A 16,512-nucleotide genomic window follows, 5' to 3' on the forward strand; every position below is an offset into this window, starting at 1 on the left:
CCAGTCCGTGCAGGTAATACTCAGCTAGATGGGCCAATGACCCATGCTCTTTATGAAGCAGCTATACGCATTCCCGTCTCTTCTGCTCAGTTCTAGGAATTGATGTAGGAAACTGCTTTTGACGGACTGTGGCTCTTGGGTCCATCTAGCTCAGTGTCAGACAGTTCCACCTCCATCCTGAACACATACCCTCCAAGATTTCTCCAGTGAATATAGGGACGTCCTATTCTATTAATAATAATAATAATAATAATAATACACAGCCCATCTGAATGGGTTGCCCCAGCCACTGTGGGAGGCTTCCAACATATATAAAAACATAATAAAAGATTTAAAAGATTCCCTATACAGGGCTGCCTTCAGATGTCTTCTAAAGGTTGTGCAGTTACTTATCTCCTTGGCTTGGGGTGGGATCTCACAGTTCCATACTCTGTGACATTTCTCTGATGAAAATAGGCACATCCTAAGGGACGTGGGTGGCACTGTGGGTTAAACCCAGAGCCTCGGACTTGCCAATCAGAAGGTCGGCGGTTTGAATCCCCGCGACGGGGTGAGCTCCCATTGCTCGGTCCCTGCTCCTGCCAACCTAGCAGTTTGAAAGCACATCAAAGTACAAGTAGATAAATAGGTACCACTCCGGTGGGAAGGTGAACGGCGTTTCCATGCGCTGCTCTGGTTCGCCAGAAGTGGCTTAGTCATGCTGGCCACATGACCCGGAAGCTGTACGCCAGCTCCCTCAGCCAATAAAGCGAGATGAGCGCCGCAACTCGAGTCGGCCACGACTGGACCTAATGGTCAGGGGTCCCTTTACCTTTACCTTTAATAATAATAATAATAATACCCTGCCCGTCTGACTGGGTTGCCCCAGCCACTGTGTGTGGCTTCCAACATATACAACAATATAATAAAAGATGTAAAGGATTCCCTATACAGGGCTGCCTTCAGATGTCTTCTAAAGGTTGTGCAGTTACCTTGGCTTGGGGGGGGGGGTGTCACACACCTCCATACCCTCCAACATTTCTCTGATGAAAATAGGGACGTCCTAAGGAAAAGTGGAACATTCCGGGATCAAATCAGAAACCAGGACGGCTTCTGTAAGCCTGCGGCCATCCCTGGAAAATAGGGACACTTGGGAGGGGCTGCTGAACGCTTCTTGCAACCCTCCGAACCTACCAGACCTGGGAAACGCGCTCTGCACCTGCTCAGAGGAACTCTCATTTTGGATAGGAACATGTGCATTTCAGGCAACTGAGGCCCAGAAGCAATATCAATACCTTCCCTCTGCCCGCAAAAAAATAAAATAAAATCGCAGAGAAAGGCACCCACCCACCACGCGGTCACCTTCACTTTCACAAAGCACCTTCCTTAAGGTGCCACTCTAAGTAACTATCCATAATCCCAAGCTGGTTAATTAATGGACAGCTTGGTCTGAAGCCAGTCGTCTAATAGGCGAAGTGATCTTTCATCATCCGACAGCATCACTCTCCGGCCTCTTGGAAGACTGGAGACCTGCTACACACACACACACACACACACACACACACACACTCTGTATGCTTTCATAGAAGAAAGGGTCACAGGCGTAGGAGTGCATCTGCCTTGCATACAGAAGGTCCCAACCCCCAACAGCATCTCCAGGTAAGACTGGGGAAATATTCTGATGAATGCAGCAGAGACACTGCCAGCCAGTGTAGACAGTAGAGGAAGATCGACTGAGTCAGTAGAAAGCAGCTTCCCATATCTCTGCGACTTAAGGGAAGGGTGTAGCTCAGAGGCTGGATCCCTGCCTTGCATGCAGAAGGACCCAGCTTGAATCCCAGGCATCACCACATAAGAATGTGAACATCCCTAGAAAGACGCTGCCGGTCCATTTAGGCAAAACAGAGCTAGATGGGCAAAGAGCCTGACTGTGTCGTTTCTTGTTACAATCAGCCTCTTGTTTAGAATGATGAGGACTAGAAACCCGCTTTATTTTTAAGGAAAGGGCAGTAGCTCAGCAGTAGAGCCCGTGCAAAGCCCATGCTTTGCCTGTTAAGAACTTTCTGACAGTGGGACAAACTCTGTGGGGAGTTTGTGGACTCGGAGGATTTTAAGCGGAGGTTGGATGGTCCAGTATACCTGAAGGAGCATCTCCACCCCCATCGTTCTGCCCGGACACTGAGGTCTAGCGCCGAGGGCCTTCTGGTGAGAAGCCAAGTCCCTGTGGAACGCTCTCCCACCAGATGTCAAAGAGAAAAACAACTACCAGACTTTTAGAAGACATCTGAAGTCAGCCCTGTTTAGGGAAGCTTTTAATGTTTAACAGACTACTGTATTTTAATACTTGTTGGAAGCCGCCCAGAGTGGCTGGGGAAACCCAGCCTAATGGGCAGGGTATAAATAATAAATTATTATTATTATTATTATTATTATTATTATTATTATTAGCTGAGATTCCTGCAGTGCAGGGGGTTGGACTAGATGACCCTTGGGGTCCATCCAAATTCTACGATTCTATGAGTCCATCAGAAAGTTCTTCCTATTGTTTAGGGGGGCTCTCCTTTCTGGCCCTTTGAATTTGTTGGTTCAGGTCCTGCGCCCTGGAGCAGTAGGAAAACAAGCTTGCTCCATCCTTCATGGGACAGACGTTCAGGTAGTTCAGTTTGGCTGTCCTATCAGTTCTAGAGCCATGCACAGTTTAAAAAGGAGGGTTCTAGATTAGACATGGGCAAAAATGCCAATCTTGGGGGACCTCTCCCTTCTCCACCTTCGATTTAAGCTCTACCGCCTCTCCGCATTAGTTTGAATTGTCTTTAATTTTAAAACCCCCATGAATATTCATGAGGATTTTGGCACAGATTTCTCCTAACGGACACTTTTCTCTCCCTTTTCCTGCATGCAGTTTTTGGCTGATATCCAAGGCAATTATTTACAAAGCAATTTTGCCTAATTATAGCACATTTTTGTAGGTTGGTTTTGTGAAGAGATGTGTTTTCGGGCACGCTTTGCCCGAGCAAAAAGTATATATGCATTCCTGGATTATGAGGCTCGGCTGGTGTAACAGGGTTTGCAAAATTCGGATTTGTGCGAATTCCGAAAGATCGGCCGCGTTTCAGTCGCTGCACAGTTTTGAAGCATAAAAATTAAGTGGCTGGGCCTTTAAATGCGAGCTGAATTGAATTTTGCCTCCATTGTTGTGAATGGGTAAGCCCTGGACTGTGGGCTGATGGGAACTGGAGTCTAGCAGCATCTTAGCCATACCTGTATTGAGAACATAAGCAGAGCCTGCTGGGTCCGGCCAGCAAAGCATAGCTAAAGGTAAAGGTAAAGGGTAAAGGGTAAAGGGTAAAGGTGAAAGGGTAAACAGTAAAGAGTAAAGGTTAAAGGTTATAGTGTAAAGGTTAAAGGTAAAAGGGTATAGGGTAAAGGTTAAGGGGTAAAGGTTAAAGGGTAAAAGGGGTAAAAAGGGTAAAAAGGGTAAAAAGGGTAAAGGTGAAAGGTTAAAAGGTAAAGATTCAAGGGTAAAGGTTAAAAGGTAAAGGTTAAAAGGTAAAGGTTAAAGGGTAAAGGGGGTAAAAAGGGTAAAGGGGGTAAAAAGGGCAAAGGGTAAAGGGGGTAAAAAGGGTAAAAAGTGTAAAGGGGGTAAAAAGGGTAAAAAGGGTAAAAAGTATAAAGGGGGTAAAAAGGGTAAAAAGGGTAAAAAGGTGAAAGGGTAAAGGTGAAAGGGTAAAGGTGAAAGGGTAAAGGTGAAAGGGTAAAGGTGAAAGGTTAAAGGGTAAAGGTTAAAAGGTAAAGGTTAAAAGGTAAAGGTTAAAGGGTAAAAAGGGTAAAAAGGGTAAAAAGGGTAAAGGGTAAAAAGGGTAAAGGGTAAAGGTTAAAAAGGGTAAAAAGGGTAAAGGTTAAAGGGTAAAGGGTAAAGGGTAAAGGGTAAAGGTTAAAGGGTAAAGGTGAAAGGGTAACGGTGAAAGGTTAAAGGGTAAAGGTTAAAGGGTAAAGGTGAAAGGTTAAAAGGTAAAGGTTAAAGGGTAAAGGGTAAAGGTGAAAGGTTAAAAGGTAAAGGGGGTAAAAAGGGTAAAGGGTAAAGGGGGTAAAAAGGGTAAAGGAGGTAAAAAGGGTAAAAAGGGTAAAGGGTAAAGGGGATAAAAAGGGTAAAAAGGGTAAAAAGTGTAAAGGGGGTAAAAAGGGTTAAAAGGGTAAAAGTGTAAAGGGGGTAAAAGGGTAAAGGGTAAAGGGTAAAGGGGGTAAAAAGGGTAAAGGGTAAAAAGGGTAAAGGGTAAAGGGGGTAAAAAGGTTAAAAAGGGTAAAAGGGTAAATGGGGTAAAAGGGTAAAAGGGTAAAGGTTAAAGGTTAAAGGTGAAAGGTGAAAGGTGAAAGGGTAAAGGTTCAAGGGTAAAGGTTAAAAGGTAAAGGTTAAAGGGTAAAGGGGGTAAAAGTGTGAAGGGGGTAAAAAGGGTAAAAAGGGTAAAGGTTAAAGGTTAAAGGGTAAAGGGTAAAGGGTGAAGGGTAAAGGTTAAAGGTTAAAGGTTAAAGGTTAAAGGTTAAAGGTTAATGGGTAAAGGGTAAAGGTGAAAGGGTAAAGGTTAAAGGGGAAAGGGTAAAGGGTAAAGGGTAAAGGTGAAAGGGTAAAGGTTAAGGGGTAAAGGTGAAAGGGTAAAGGGTAAAGGTTAAAGGTTAAAGGTTAAAGGGTAAAGGGTAAAGGTGAAAGGGTAAAGGTGAAAGGGTAAAGGGTAAAAGGTAAAGGGGGTAAAAAGGGTAAAAAGGGTAAAGGGTAAAAAGGGTAAAGAGTAAAGGGGGTAAAAAGGGTAAAGGGGGTAAAAAGGGTAAAGGGTAAAGGTCAAAGGGTAAAGGGTAAAGGTGAAAGGGCAAAGGTTAAAGGGTAAAGGTCAAAGGGTGAAGGGTAAAGGTTAAAGGGTAAAGGTGAAAGCGTAAAGGTGAAAGGTGAAAGGGTAAAGGTTAAAGGGTAAAGGTGAAAGGGTAAAGGGTAAAGGGTAAAGGTGAAAGGTGAAAGGGTAAAGGTGAAAGGTGAAAGGTGAAAGGTGAAAGGGTAAAGGTGAAAGGTGAAAGGGTAAAGGTGAAAGGTGAAAGGTGAAAGGGTAAAGGTGAAAGGTTAAAGGTTAAAGGGTAAAGGGTAAAGGTGAAAGGTTAAAAGGTAAAGGGGGTAAAACGGTAAAAAGGGTAAAAAGTGTAAAGGGGGTAAAAAGGGTAAAAAGGGTAAAGGTTAAAGGTTAATGGGTAAAGGGTAAAGGGGAAAAAGGGTAAAAGGAGTAAAAAGGGTAAAGGGTAAAGGTTAAAGGGTAAAGGGTAAAGGATAAAGGGTAAAGGTTAAAGGGTAAGGGTTAAAAGGTAAAGGTTAAAAGGTAAAGGTTAAAGGGTAAAGGGGGTAAAAAGGGTAAAGGGTAAAGGGGGTAAAAAGGGTAAAAAGGGTAAAGGGGGTAAAAAGGGTAAAAAGGGTAAAGGTTAAAGGTTAAACGGTAAAGGGTAAAGGGTAAAAGGTAAAGGTTAAAGGTTGAAGGGTAAAGGGTAAAGGTGAAAGGGTAAAGGTGAAAGGGTAAAGGTGAAAGGGTAAAGGTGAAAGGGTAAAGGGTAAAGGTGAAAGGGTAAAGGTGAAAGGGTAAAGGGTAAAGGTGAAAGGGTAAAGGGTAAAGGTGAAAGGGTAAAGGTTAAAGGTTAAAGGTTGAAGGTTAAAGGTTAAAGGTTAAAGGGTAAAGGTGAAAGGGTAAAGGTGAAAGGGTAAAGGTGAAAGGGTAAAGGTTAAGTGGTAAAGGTGAAAGGGTAAAGGTGAAAGGGTAAAGGGTAAAGGGGAAAGGTGAAAGGGTAAAGGTGTAAGGGTAAAGGTGAAAGGGTAAAGGTGAAAGGTGAAAGGTTAAAGGTGAAAGGTTAAAGGGTAAAGGGTAAAGGTGAAAGGTTAAAGGGTAAAGGTTAAAGGGTAAAGGTGAAAGGTGAAAGGTTAAAAGGTAAAGGGGGTAAAAAGGGTAAAAAGGGTAAAAAGTGTAAAGGGGGTAAAAAGGGTAAAAAGGGTAAAGGTTAATGGGGAAAGGGTAAAGGGGAAAAAGGGGAAAAGGAGTAAAAAGGGTAAAGGGTAAAGGTTAAAGGGTAAAGGTTAAAGGGTAAGGGTTAAAAGGTAAAGGTTAAAAGGTAAAGGTTAAAGGGTAAAAGGGGTAAAAAGGGAAAAGGGTAAAAAGGGTAAAGGGTAAAGGTTAAAAAGTGTAAAAAGTGTAAAGGGTAAAAAGGGTAGAGGGTAAAACGGGTAAAGGGTAAAGGTTAAAAAGTGTAAAAAGGGTAAAGGGTAAAGGGTAAAGTGTAAAGGGGGTAAAAAGGGAAAAAAAGGGAAAAAAGGGTAAAAAGGGTAAAGGGTAAAAAGGGTAAAGGGTAAAGGGTAAAGGGTAAAGGGTAAAGGTGAAAGGGTAAAGGTGAAAGGGTAAAGGGTAAAGGGTAAAGGGTAAAAAGTGTAAAGGGGGTAAAAAGGTTAAAGGGTAAAAAGGGTAAAGGGTAAAGGGAAAAGGTGAAAGGGTAAACGTGAAATGGTAAAGGTTAAAGGTTAAAGGGTAAAGGGTAAAGGGTAAAGGTGAAAGGTGAAAGGTGAAAGGTGAAAGGGTAAAGGGGGTAAAAGGGTAAAGGGTAAAGGGTAAAGGTAAAGGGACCCCTGACCATTAGGTCCAGTCGTGACCGACTCTGGGGTTGCAGCGCTCATCTTGCTTTACTGACCAAGGGAGCCGGCGTACAGATTCCAGGTCATGTGGCCAGCATGACTAAGCCGCTTCTGGCAAACCAGAGGAGCGCGCGGAAACCCCTTTTACCGCTGGAGTGGTACCTATCTATCTACTTGCACTTTGATGTGCTTTCGAACTGCTAGGTTGGCAGGAGCTGGGACAGAGCAAGGGGAGCTCATCCCGTCGTGGGGATTCGAACCGCCAACCTTCTGATCGGAAAGTCCTAGCCTCTGTTGTTTAACCCACAGCGCCACCCGCATCCCATGGCTTGGAACCATCAATAGCCCTCTCCTCCCTGAATTTAAAGTCGTCCAGGTTGGTGGTTATCATTGCCTCCTGTGAAAGTGAGTTCCACAGTTTAACTCTGCTCTGCGGGAAGGACTTTCTTTTATCTGCCCTGAGCCTTCCAAAATTCGTGCTTCCTCCCTCCCTGCCTCTTCTCATGTGATCTGTCTCTTTAAGAAAGTCCCTGCTGAAGTTTGCTCGTGACCCTAAACGCAGCAGCTCCCCTAATGGAAGTAAAGAACAAAGGCATCTCCTTGGGAGCTGAGTCAGCTGAAAAGATTGCTGCATCGCCACTTTTTCAGGACTTGTAAAAGGAAAAAAATATATATAATAATTTATTTTTACAAAAAGAAAGTCCCGTTATTGCCATTTGGGAGAATCGCGAGCAAGAGCCATTTGCTCCTAAAAAGCCCAGTGGAGAAGCAAATAGGATCCCTCCGGCGTCCTCTCCGCGTGGGAGATTGGGCTATTATTGCCCGGTGAAATAACCAGTTTGAAGCAAGCAGAGGGAAATCTAGGTCAGGCCATCTCTGAGCACCGAGAAGGCCATTTAGCAGAGGAGCACTTGCACCCCCCGTCCTGGAAACACAACCCCTGGTAGAGAGGGGAGGGGCACAACAAAAAGATCTAATCTTATTCCAGGCTGCGTCAACAGAAGTCTAGTGTCCCGATCAAGGGAAGTCACAGAACTGCTCTATTCTGTCTTGCTCAGTCTGTACCTGGAGTCCCCTGTCAGGTTCTGGGCAACCCATTGTAAGAAGGGTATCGACAAGCTGCAAACAGGAATTTAGCAGACCGGAGAACTGGGCAAAAACTAACAAAACTTTACATTTGACTTTCTTCTGTAATGTTTTATTCTGGATTGTTTTAAGGTGTAGTAAACGGGTGGCACTGTGGGTAAAACCACAGAGCCTAGGACTTGCTGATCAGAAGGTCAGCGGTTCGAATCCCCACGACGAGGTGAGCGCCCGTTGCTCGGTCCCTGCTCCTGCCAACCTAGCAGTTCGAAAGCACGTCAAAGTGCAAGTAGATAAATAGGTACCGCTCCGGTGGGAAGGTAAACGGTGTTTCCATGCGCTGCTTTGGTTCACCAGAAGTGGCTTAGTCATGCTGGCCACATGACCCGGAAGCTGTACGCCGGCTCCCTCGGCCAATAAAGTGAGAAGAGCGCCGCAACCCCAGAGTCGGCCACGACTGGACCTAACGGTCAGGGGTCCCTTTACCTTTACCTTTAAATGGCCTTAAAAAAAATTATTAAAAATATAAAGCAGTATACAGTGGTACCTCGGGTTACATACGCTTCAGGTTACAGACTCCACTAACCCAGAAATAGTGCTTCAGGTTAAGAACTTTGCTTCAGGATGAGAACAGAAATTGTGCTCCGGCGGTGTGGCAGCAGCAGGAGGCCCCATTAGCTAAAGTGGTGCTTCACGTTAAGAACAGTTTCAGGTTAAGTACGGACCTCCGGAACGAATTAAGTACTTAACCTGAGGTGCCACTGTAGAAACAAAATGATCAGCAATGACAAGAAAGGGATTTCAGTAGGGACAAATGGAAGCTTCTAGATGCACAAATCTAGTATGGGGGACCCCTGGCTAGACAGCAGCCCATGTGCAAAGGATCTTAGCAGACCAGAAGCATAACATGAGTCAACAGTGTGACGCAGCAGCGGAAAAAAGCTAATACAATCCTAGGCTACATCAACAGAAGTACAGATCAAGGGAAGTAATAGCACCGCTCTATTCTAGACCACACCTGGAATATTGTGTCCAGTTCTGGGCATCACAATTGAAGAAGGATATTGGAAAGCCACAGGAAGAATGGGCAGTGAAAAATAGGAGACTGAGAGTGACATGACAGCCATTTTCAGCCAACAGATGGGCTCTCCCATGGAAGATGGAGAAAGCTTGTTTTCCTCTGCTTTGGAAGGTATAAATCCATTGATTTATTATGGTCACAGATCAGAAATACAGACATGTACAGGGATAGAGAAAAGTATATATACATAGGTTAAAGGGGTGCGGGTGGCACTGGGGTCTAAACCACTGAGCCTCTTGGGCTTGACGATCAGAAGGTCGGCGGTTCAAATCCCCGTAATGGGGTGAGCTCCTGTTGCTCTGTCCCAGCTCCTGCCAACCCAGCAGTTCAAAGCAGGCCAGTGCAAGTAGATAAATAGGTACCGCTGCTGTGGGAAGGTAAACGGCGTTTCCATGCGACTGTCCAGGGGTCCTTTACCTTTACCTTTTTTATACATAGGTTACAATTAAACTCTGTAAGCTGGAGTATGGCAAATAGTACAAATATAAAACAATGAAAATATGTAGGTTAACATCTCAACTGCTAATTTAAAATAGGAATGTCATAACATTGGCCATTAGATTCATTCAGACCTTGACTCCTGAGTTTTATAGCAGGTGGTATATGGAAGGCAGAACCTGAACCAGTGGATTCAGACAAGGAGAAACCTGGCAGACTCTCTTTCCTTGGAGGCCTTTAAACAGAGGTTGGATCGCCATCTGTCAGGGACGCTTCAGCAGTGATTCCTGCACTAGGTGAAAGGTAAAGGACCCCTGGGCAGTTAAGTCCAGTCAAAGGCGACTATGGGGTTGCGGCACTCATCTCGCTTTCAGGCCAAGGGAGCCGGCATTTGTCCACAGACAGCTTTCCGGGACATGTGGCCAGCATGACTCAACTGCTTCTGGTGCAACGGGACACCGTGATAGGAACCAGAGCGCATCGAAATGCCGTTTATCTTCCCGCTGCAGCGGTACCTATTTATCTACTTGCACTGGTGTGCTTTTGAACTGCTAGGTTGGCAGGAGCTGGGACAGAGCAACGGGAGCTCACTCCATTGCGGGGATTTGAACCGCCGACCTGCTGATCGGCAAGCCCAAGAGGCTCAGTGGTTTAGACCACAGCGCCACCCGTGGGGGTCCAACTCTATGATTATATAAACATGCCCCCTAAGCTATGGCAGAAACATTGACCTGACCCAGCTGACTCTTATATTCCTAACCCCCACCCCAACCTAAGAGACCCCCAGGGCGGAAGAAACTTTGGAGAAACCGGAAGGCAAGTTTTGCCACAGTGCTTCGAATGAGCATCGAGCTCCGGTACCCTGGCAGCAGCCGAGACCCAGCCCTTTGCCCGCCACCCCACCCCACCTTTGTTACTCCTGATGCAACAACGCCGGACCCCCGGAGTCACAAGCTGGTACAGTTCAGCTGGCCTTGCGGGGTGGTCAGCCGACGCAGCTCATGAATAATAGAACAAAGACTCAGGGTGGTGGAGGAGGAGCAGGAGGGGCGGTCAGGCGAGAAATTTGCAGAGTCGATAAAGAAGACCCCTCCAGACACACACACACACACACACACACACACACACACACACCACTGCAGCGGCTGCTGTTTCAAAAAGAGGGAGGCATCTACAGAGGAGATAGAGCGAGCTCCTGGGTGGAACGGCACTTGCTTCAGTCTGAGCCCGTAACCAGAGCTCTGCTGTGTGCCGCAACAGCGCCACACAGTGGCCGACCCAGAGGACTGGCAGGGCGGAAAGGCATTTTGCGGGGAGGGACAGATCTGTCACACACACACACACACACACACCCCAAACCGAACTGTTTAGGGTTGTGTGCATCTCTGCGAGAAAGGGCAGTCCTACTTCTTGAATATATTTCTGTACCGCTCACTCACAGAAGATGTCAACACGGCGTGTGATGACATGTGGAAATGCAACATGAAGCCATTAAAAAAAAATGCGAAAAAACCAGACAAAGCCATCATAAAAATAATAGAATTGTGGAGAGGGAAGGGATCCCCCCAAAGATCATCCATTCCAACCCCTGGCAATGTAGCAATCTCAACTAAAGCATCCCTGACAGATGGCCATCCAAACTCTGCTTAAAAACCTCCCAGGAAGGAGAGTTCATCACCTTCCATAGAATCATAGAATTGTAGAATTAGACGGGACCCTGAGAATCATCTAGTTGGCACCCCGCTTTGGTCAGACATGTCACCTTGCGCCAGGAGCAGGGGGTTGGACTAGATGTCCCTCGCGGTCCCTTCAAACTCTATGATTCTACGAAACCAGGCTTGCTAATTGGCTAGCTTCACACACATATATATATCACTGATTGGGTGGCCTTTCTGATGTCACAAAGCCACCAACCTGCACTACCCCAGGGCTATGGAGGGGCTCCCCATGTTTTCAGATAAGGGGACATTCCCAGCCCTACCTGGAGACCTTCTGCATGCAGAGCAGATGCTTCGCCACTGAACTCCCACCCTTCCAAAAGTATCAAGTAAGTTTCTAGTCCTCATTGCGCTGAATAAATAAAGGGCTGGTTTAAATAGGAGCCTGCCTTCTACCAAGTCAGACCATTGCTCCATCTTGCTCAGATTGTCTACACTGACGGGAAGCAGCCCTCCAAGCTTTCAGGTAGAGGAGGTCACTCCCAACCCTACCTGGGGATGCCAGGCATTGAACCAGGGACCTATGACATGACAAGCATAGGTCTCCCTCTCTATGATGACCTGGACCTAAAAATAAATCAGGATCCTAGTCCTCATGGTTCTGAACCAAAGGCCGATTTAAATAGGAAGCTTCTGCTGGGGTCAGACCGTTGGTCCACCTGCACTGGCTGGCAGCAGCTCTCTAAGGTTTCATGGAAATGTAGAGTTGGAAGGGACCCTGATGGTCATCTAGCCCAACCCGCTGCAATGCCAGAATATACAGCTGTCCCATACAGGAATCGAACCTGCAACCTTGGCGTGATCAGCACCATGCTCTAACCAGCTGAGCTATCCACTGGCAAATGGCTCTCACTTCCAGAAAGTTTTTTTCTTTCCAGTAGCACCTTAAAGACCAACTAAGTTAGTTCTTGGTATGAGCTTTCGTGTGTATGCACACTTCTATCTGAAGAAGTGTGCATGCACACGAAAGCTCATACCAAGAACTAACTTAGTTGGTCTTTAAGGTGCTACTGGAAAGAAAAAAAAATTTTTTTGTTTTGACTATGGCAGACCAACACGGCTACCTATCTGTTCCAGAAAGTTATTCCGGATGTTTAGTCTGAATCTCCTTTCTTGCCACTCAAATACATACATCAGCCCCTGCCCTTTGGAGCAGGAGAAAACAAGTTTGCTCCATCTTCCATGGGAAAGCCCTTGATATCTTTGAAGATGGCTCTCATATCTCCTCTGTTCCAAGCTAAACATCCCCAATTCCCTCAAGCGTTCCTCATCAGGTTTTGTTAAAATGACTGGGCTTGGCATTTTCATGCCCGCCACCTCGAGCAACCTTGGAGAAATGGGGGGGATCTAAATGCAATAAATGAATAAACCAGAATAATCCAGAGGCGACAGGGGGAGGTTTAGGTGAAGGTTAAAGGCACATTTGTTTGCTTATAGCAGAAGATGGAGAACCACCGGGCTCGCAGGCCAGATTGCATGCAGCCGCCAGACCTGATTTCTCCTGCAGAGTCCTTTATCCCCCAAGCGAACTACCTAGGCCTGACAAGAGACAGTGAGAGCTCAGGGGTGGTACCCAAGGCAGGTTTGGATGATGAGGAAGAGGGAGGCAGCATCCTGTAGGCAGTCAGGGATGCAGTTTCCACCATCGGGAAGAGCCAAAAATCACTGAAAGCATGAGATCATCGCTCAGAGGGAGAGAAGTTGGAGAAGATAAGTTCACAGGCAGGGATGTCTTGGGAATGGATGGTAAATGGAGAAATGTGGATGATGAAGAAGAAGAGTTTGGATTTGATATCCCGCTTTATCACTACCCTAAGGAGTCTCAAAGCAGCTAACCTTCTCCTTTCCCTTCCTCCCCCACAACAAACACTCTGTGAGGTGAGTGGGGCTGACAGACTTCAGAGAAGCGTGACTAGCCCAAGGTCACCCAGCAGCTGCATGTGGAGGAACGGAGATGCGAACCCGGTTCCCCAGATTATGAATCTACCGCTCCTAACCACTACACCACACTGGCTCTGGATGGAGAGGGCTAGGCCAAGGAGTGTGGGGGTGAGGTGGGATTGCTATGAGGAATTATGAAAATATGGAGCAAGCCATTGTGTCCGCAATGAAAGCATTGCGTTGTCTGGGTTTGATTCATTGACAATAATTTCTGATTGAATCCCACAAGCCTCTGCACCTCTGCCATTTGCTTTCTCTACGCCTGACAGGCACGTATAAGCATTCTAAACACACAGGCCAGTTGCTTCACCAGGCATCCTGAGCCATAAAGATAGGATGTAACTTTGATGTAGTTTGTTAATCTTTAGGTAGATCTTAAGGGCCAGGAAGAGAGTTCACAAGGAGATGGTAAATACTACCTGTTCTTCCTTTTCTGTTTACTGCTGTGTATGACCTCCGGAGTTTCCTAAAAGCACTCCTCCTTGTTTCCTATTTTATTTACTCTGAACTACGTATGCATGCTCAAATTAGCTCTTTGTAGTTTTAACTTTAACATGGGTTTTTTTGAAATGCTCAGAGGACATCTGATTGGTTCTTACGAACACTGTGTAAAAAATTCTTTTGTGAATAAAACGACCTGGGCCAAGGGCTGGATGGAATTATCATTGGCGCCTCCTCCCAGAGTCTTGCTGGTCAAGCTTCGTGTGTATTCTATTAATCAGGGTCCAATCCTTCCTTGCTTTTGGAACGCAACAAAGGAGCATGTGCAGAGTTCCAGCGCAGGCAGGAAGTTAGCAGAGGGGTTTCCAGAGGGGCGTCACAGGCCTACCTGAGCCTTCAGGGTGGCGGCGTCGAAGACGGTGACTTGGTTTCCGCAGCTGGCCCACACGGCATCGTCCAGGGTCAAAAGGGTCCGTACTGGTGCCAGCCCCACTGTCAGGCAGGCAGGCTCAGCCTCCAGGTCCCAGAACCCCCCTGAAGCAAGGAAGAGCGAGAGCGGCATTAGAAAAGGGGGTGGCGGCTGTCAACAGAAAGCTGGTTTCTAGGACAAGGACTGTCGGGGAGCACTGCTTGGAGCAAGACTCAAATCCTAGAAAACAGGCGTCGGATTGGCTTGGCCTGAGCCGGCCGCAGAACCTGGGCAAGCCTGGCAGCTCTGATGCACTTTGTATGTGGGAAGCCCCAAATTCAATCCCCTGCATTCCCAGCTGAAAGGATCCAGTGACAGGGAAAGGGGCAGTGGCGTAGCGTGGGGGGTGCAGGGGGGGCGGGCCGCACCGGGCGCAACATCTGGGGTTAGGGCAAATCCATGGGTTAGGGGGCGCAAATCCACGGGTTAGGGGGCGCAAATCCATGGGTTAGGGGGCGCAAATTACTTGCCTTGCCCCGGGTGCTGACAACCCACGCTACGCCACTGGAAAGGGGGTCTCTCTTTGCCCAAGACCCCGGAGAGCTGCTGCCAGTCAGAACAGGCAACACCAGGGTACTTGGGCAAATTGTCCAAGCTGGTATGTTGCAGCTTCCTAGGTTCCTTTCTAACAAGCCAGGCATAGGCAAACCCGGCCCTCCAGGTGTTTTGAGACTACAGTTCCCATCATCCCTGACCACTGGTCCTGTTAGCTAGGGGTGATGGGAGTTGTAGTCCCAAAACATCTGGAGGGCCCAGTTTGCCTGTGCCTGTAATAAGCCAACTAAATTCTTCAGGATGTTGAGATGCTACATTATTATTTCATAGCTCAGATCCAAAATTTATCCACGGACAGGAAAAGCTTCTGTTTGAGACCCCGGAGAGCTGGTGACAGGCCATATTATCACCAAGTCGTATCATTGCAGAGTTAGAAGGAACACCCATGGGCTATCTGGACCCAACCCCATTCAATGCAGAAATCACAGCTGAAGAATCCCTGACAGATGGCCATCCAACCTCCGTTAAAAAGTCTGCAAGGAAAGAGAGTCCACCATCTTCCAAAAGAGACCATTCCTCTGTCTCCTTCTCCATCTCCAGATGTTTTGGACTATGATGTCCACCGTTCACAGCTGGCTGGGACTGAGGGCTGTTAACAGTCCAAAATGTCTGAAGGGCACCAGGTTGGGGAAACCTGGTGTAGAACTGGTGAGCAAATGCTCCTGCCTTGTGTAAGGAACCTTCAGACATTCGGGTCTCATCAACCAAACACAATGTGTTCTTAGGAAATCCTTGGTTAGGCAGACATTCACACAGCAAGTGGAAAAATTTACACTGACATTTTCTAACGAGGTCCCAAACAGGGAATTTTGACCCTGAAATGACGGAAAAACCACCAGGGAAACTTCTCTGAAACCTCGCAAAAGGCAAACGAGGAAGGGGAAAATGTTCTTTACCTGTCGGATTTCTCCCCCTGCCTTCCTCCCTCCCGCCATGTTTTTTGGTGAAACAGCTGCCGCAGGCCAGCAAAACATACAAAGCAAGCATTGTTTAAGGCTTCTTATTTGTTTACAGTACTACACACGGATCCAGCTGTGCAGATATTTGAATCTGCAATGGTTTGGTTACTAATCCCTTATGTTGGGATAAGTGAATTTCCATATAAGGAGCTTTTGGATAGCGGGACCTGACTGTACATTCCTGCCATGCCAAAAAACAGAGGTTTGTCTGGATAATTCACACCAGAATGTGAACTTTCGAGTCTTGCCCACCGCTCAACGCCTCTCAGAAGCTCCTCCGCTCTGCCAGGGATCAATCTTCCCTGCAGGATTGAGCTCAGGGGAAACTGGGCCTGCTAATTGGCTAGCTCTATAAACAACACTGATTGGCTGGCCCTTCTGACATCACATCCTGCAGAGCAGAGCCATTGTGGCCAGTATCCACCAAAAACCTTCTCCTCTGTGAATTTGTCCAATCCTCTTTTAAAGCAATCCAAGTTGGTGGCGATCACTGCCTCCTGAAGGAAGGAGGTCCGCAGTTTAACACTGCGCTGCAGAGGGTTGGACTTGATGACCCCTGGCGTCTCTTCCAACTCTAAAATTCTATGATTCTCTGTCCTAAATCTCCCAATACCGAGCTTCAACCAATGTTCCCCAGTCCTAGTGTTATGAGAGAGGGAGGGAAAAAAATGTTACTGCGTTTTCTCCATGTTGACTCAGCCACTCGGACCAAACTGGAGTGGGGGCTATACAGAACATTCTATAGCTCTAATTAACTTTTTTTTTTCCTCCAAAAAAAGATACTGATGCTGTAAATCTGAACCTGGAAAAACTTCTCCAGTTACTCAGGGCTGCCTTCAATTTAAACTGAACATCAGGGGGTCAAAAACGAGGCACGGGGGGGCGAAACATATGGGAAATGAGCCTTTTATTTTCTTTCGGAACAGCCCAGCCACTGCCAAGCCCTGTAGAAACAGGCTGCGTGGCTCCTGAATGTGTGTGTGTGTGTGATGAATCAGAAAAATAAAAAATGAGGAGCTAGAACAGGAAGCACCTTAACAGTGGAGGGGAGAGGCAATGCTGTCTGTTTGCCCAAAGCCCCACAGCATGGGCAAACCACATGTCAGCAGGCTGGGGATCAAGCTCTCCCCACTGATATGGCAAGCTGAAGGCCAGATCGGTAACTGGCAAAACCACAGGAAGCTCCAACACACACACAC

At 46.8% G+C, this 16,512-nt stretch overlaps 1 protein-coding gene and 1 long non-coding RNA gene across 22 annotated transcripts in view; one reads left to right on the forward strand and one right to left on the reverse strand.

The window, feature by feature from the left end:
* ARHGEF10L (Rho guanine nucleotide exchange factor 10 like) overlaps positions 1-16,512 on the reverse strand; it is a 147,243-nt gene that overhangs the window by 20,034 nt on the left and 110,697 nt on the right. For all 20 annotated transcript variants that reach the window (XM_083628472.1, XM_083628486.1, XM_083628473.1 and 17 more), the window contains one exon: positions 13,719-13,864. In XM_083628472.1, the coding sequence (XP_083484598.1) occupies positions 13,719-13,864 (146 nt within the window). The remainder of the gene's footprint in view (positions 1-13,718; positions 13,865-16,512) is intronic.
* Positions 10,704-15,288, forward strand: LOC310769625. Of its 2 annotated transcripts, none has more exons than XR_014551752.1 (3): positions 10,704-11,277; positions 12,386-12,500; positions 14,625-15,288. It is a non-coding gene; the product is annotated as an uncharacterized lncRNA (long non-coding RNA). The 2 variants fall into 2 exon arrangements; XR_014551753.1 differs by having other exon boundaries at positions 14,630-15,288.

Source organism: Podarcis filfolensis (genome assembly GCF_964270895.1).
Source record: "Podarcis filfolensis genome assembly, chromosome: 8".
NCBI classification, from domain to species: Eukaryota; Metazoa; Chordata; class Lepidosauria; order Squamata; family Lacertidae; genus Podarcis; species Podarcis filfolensis.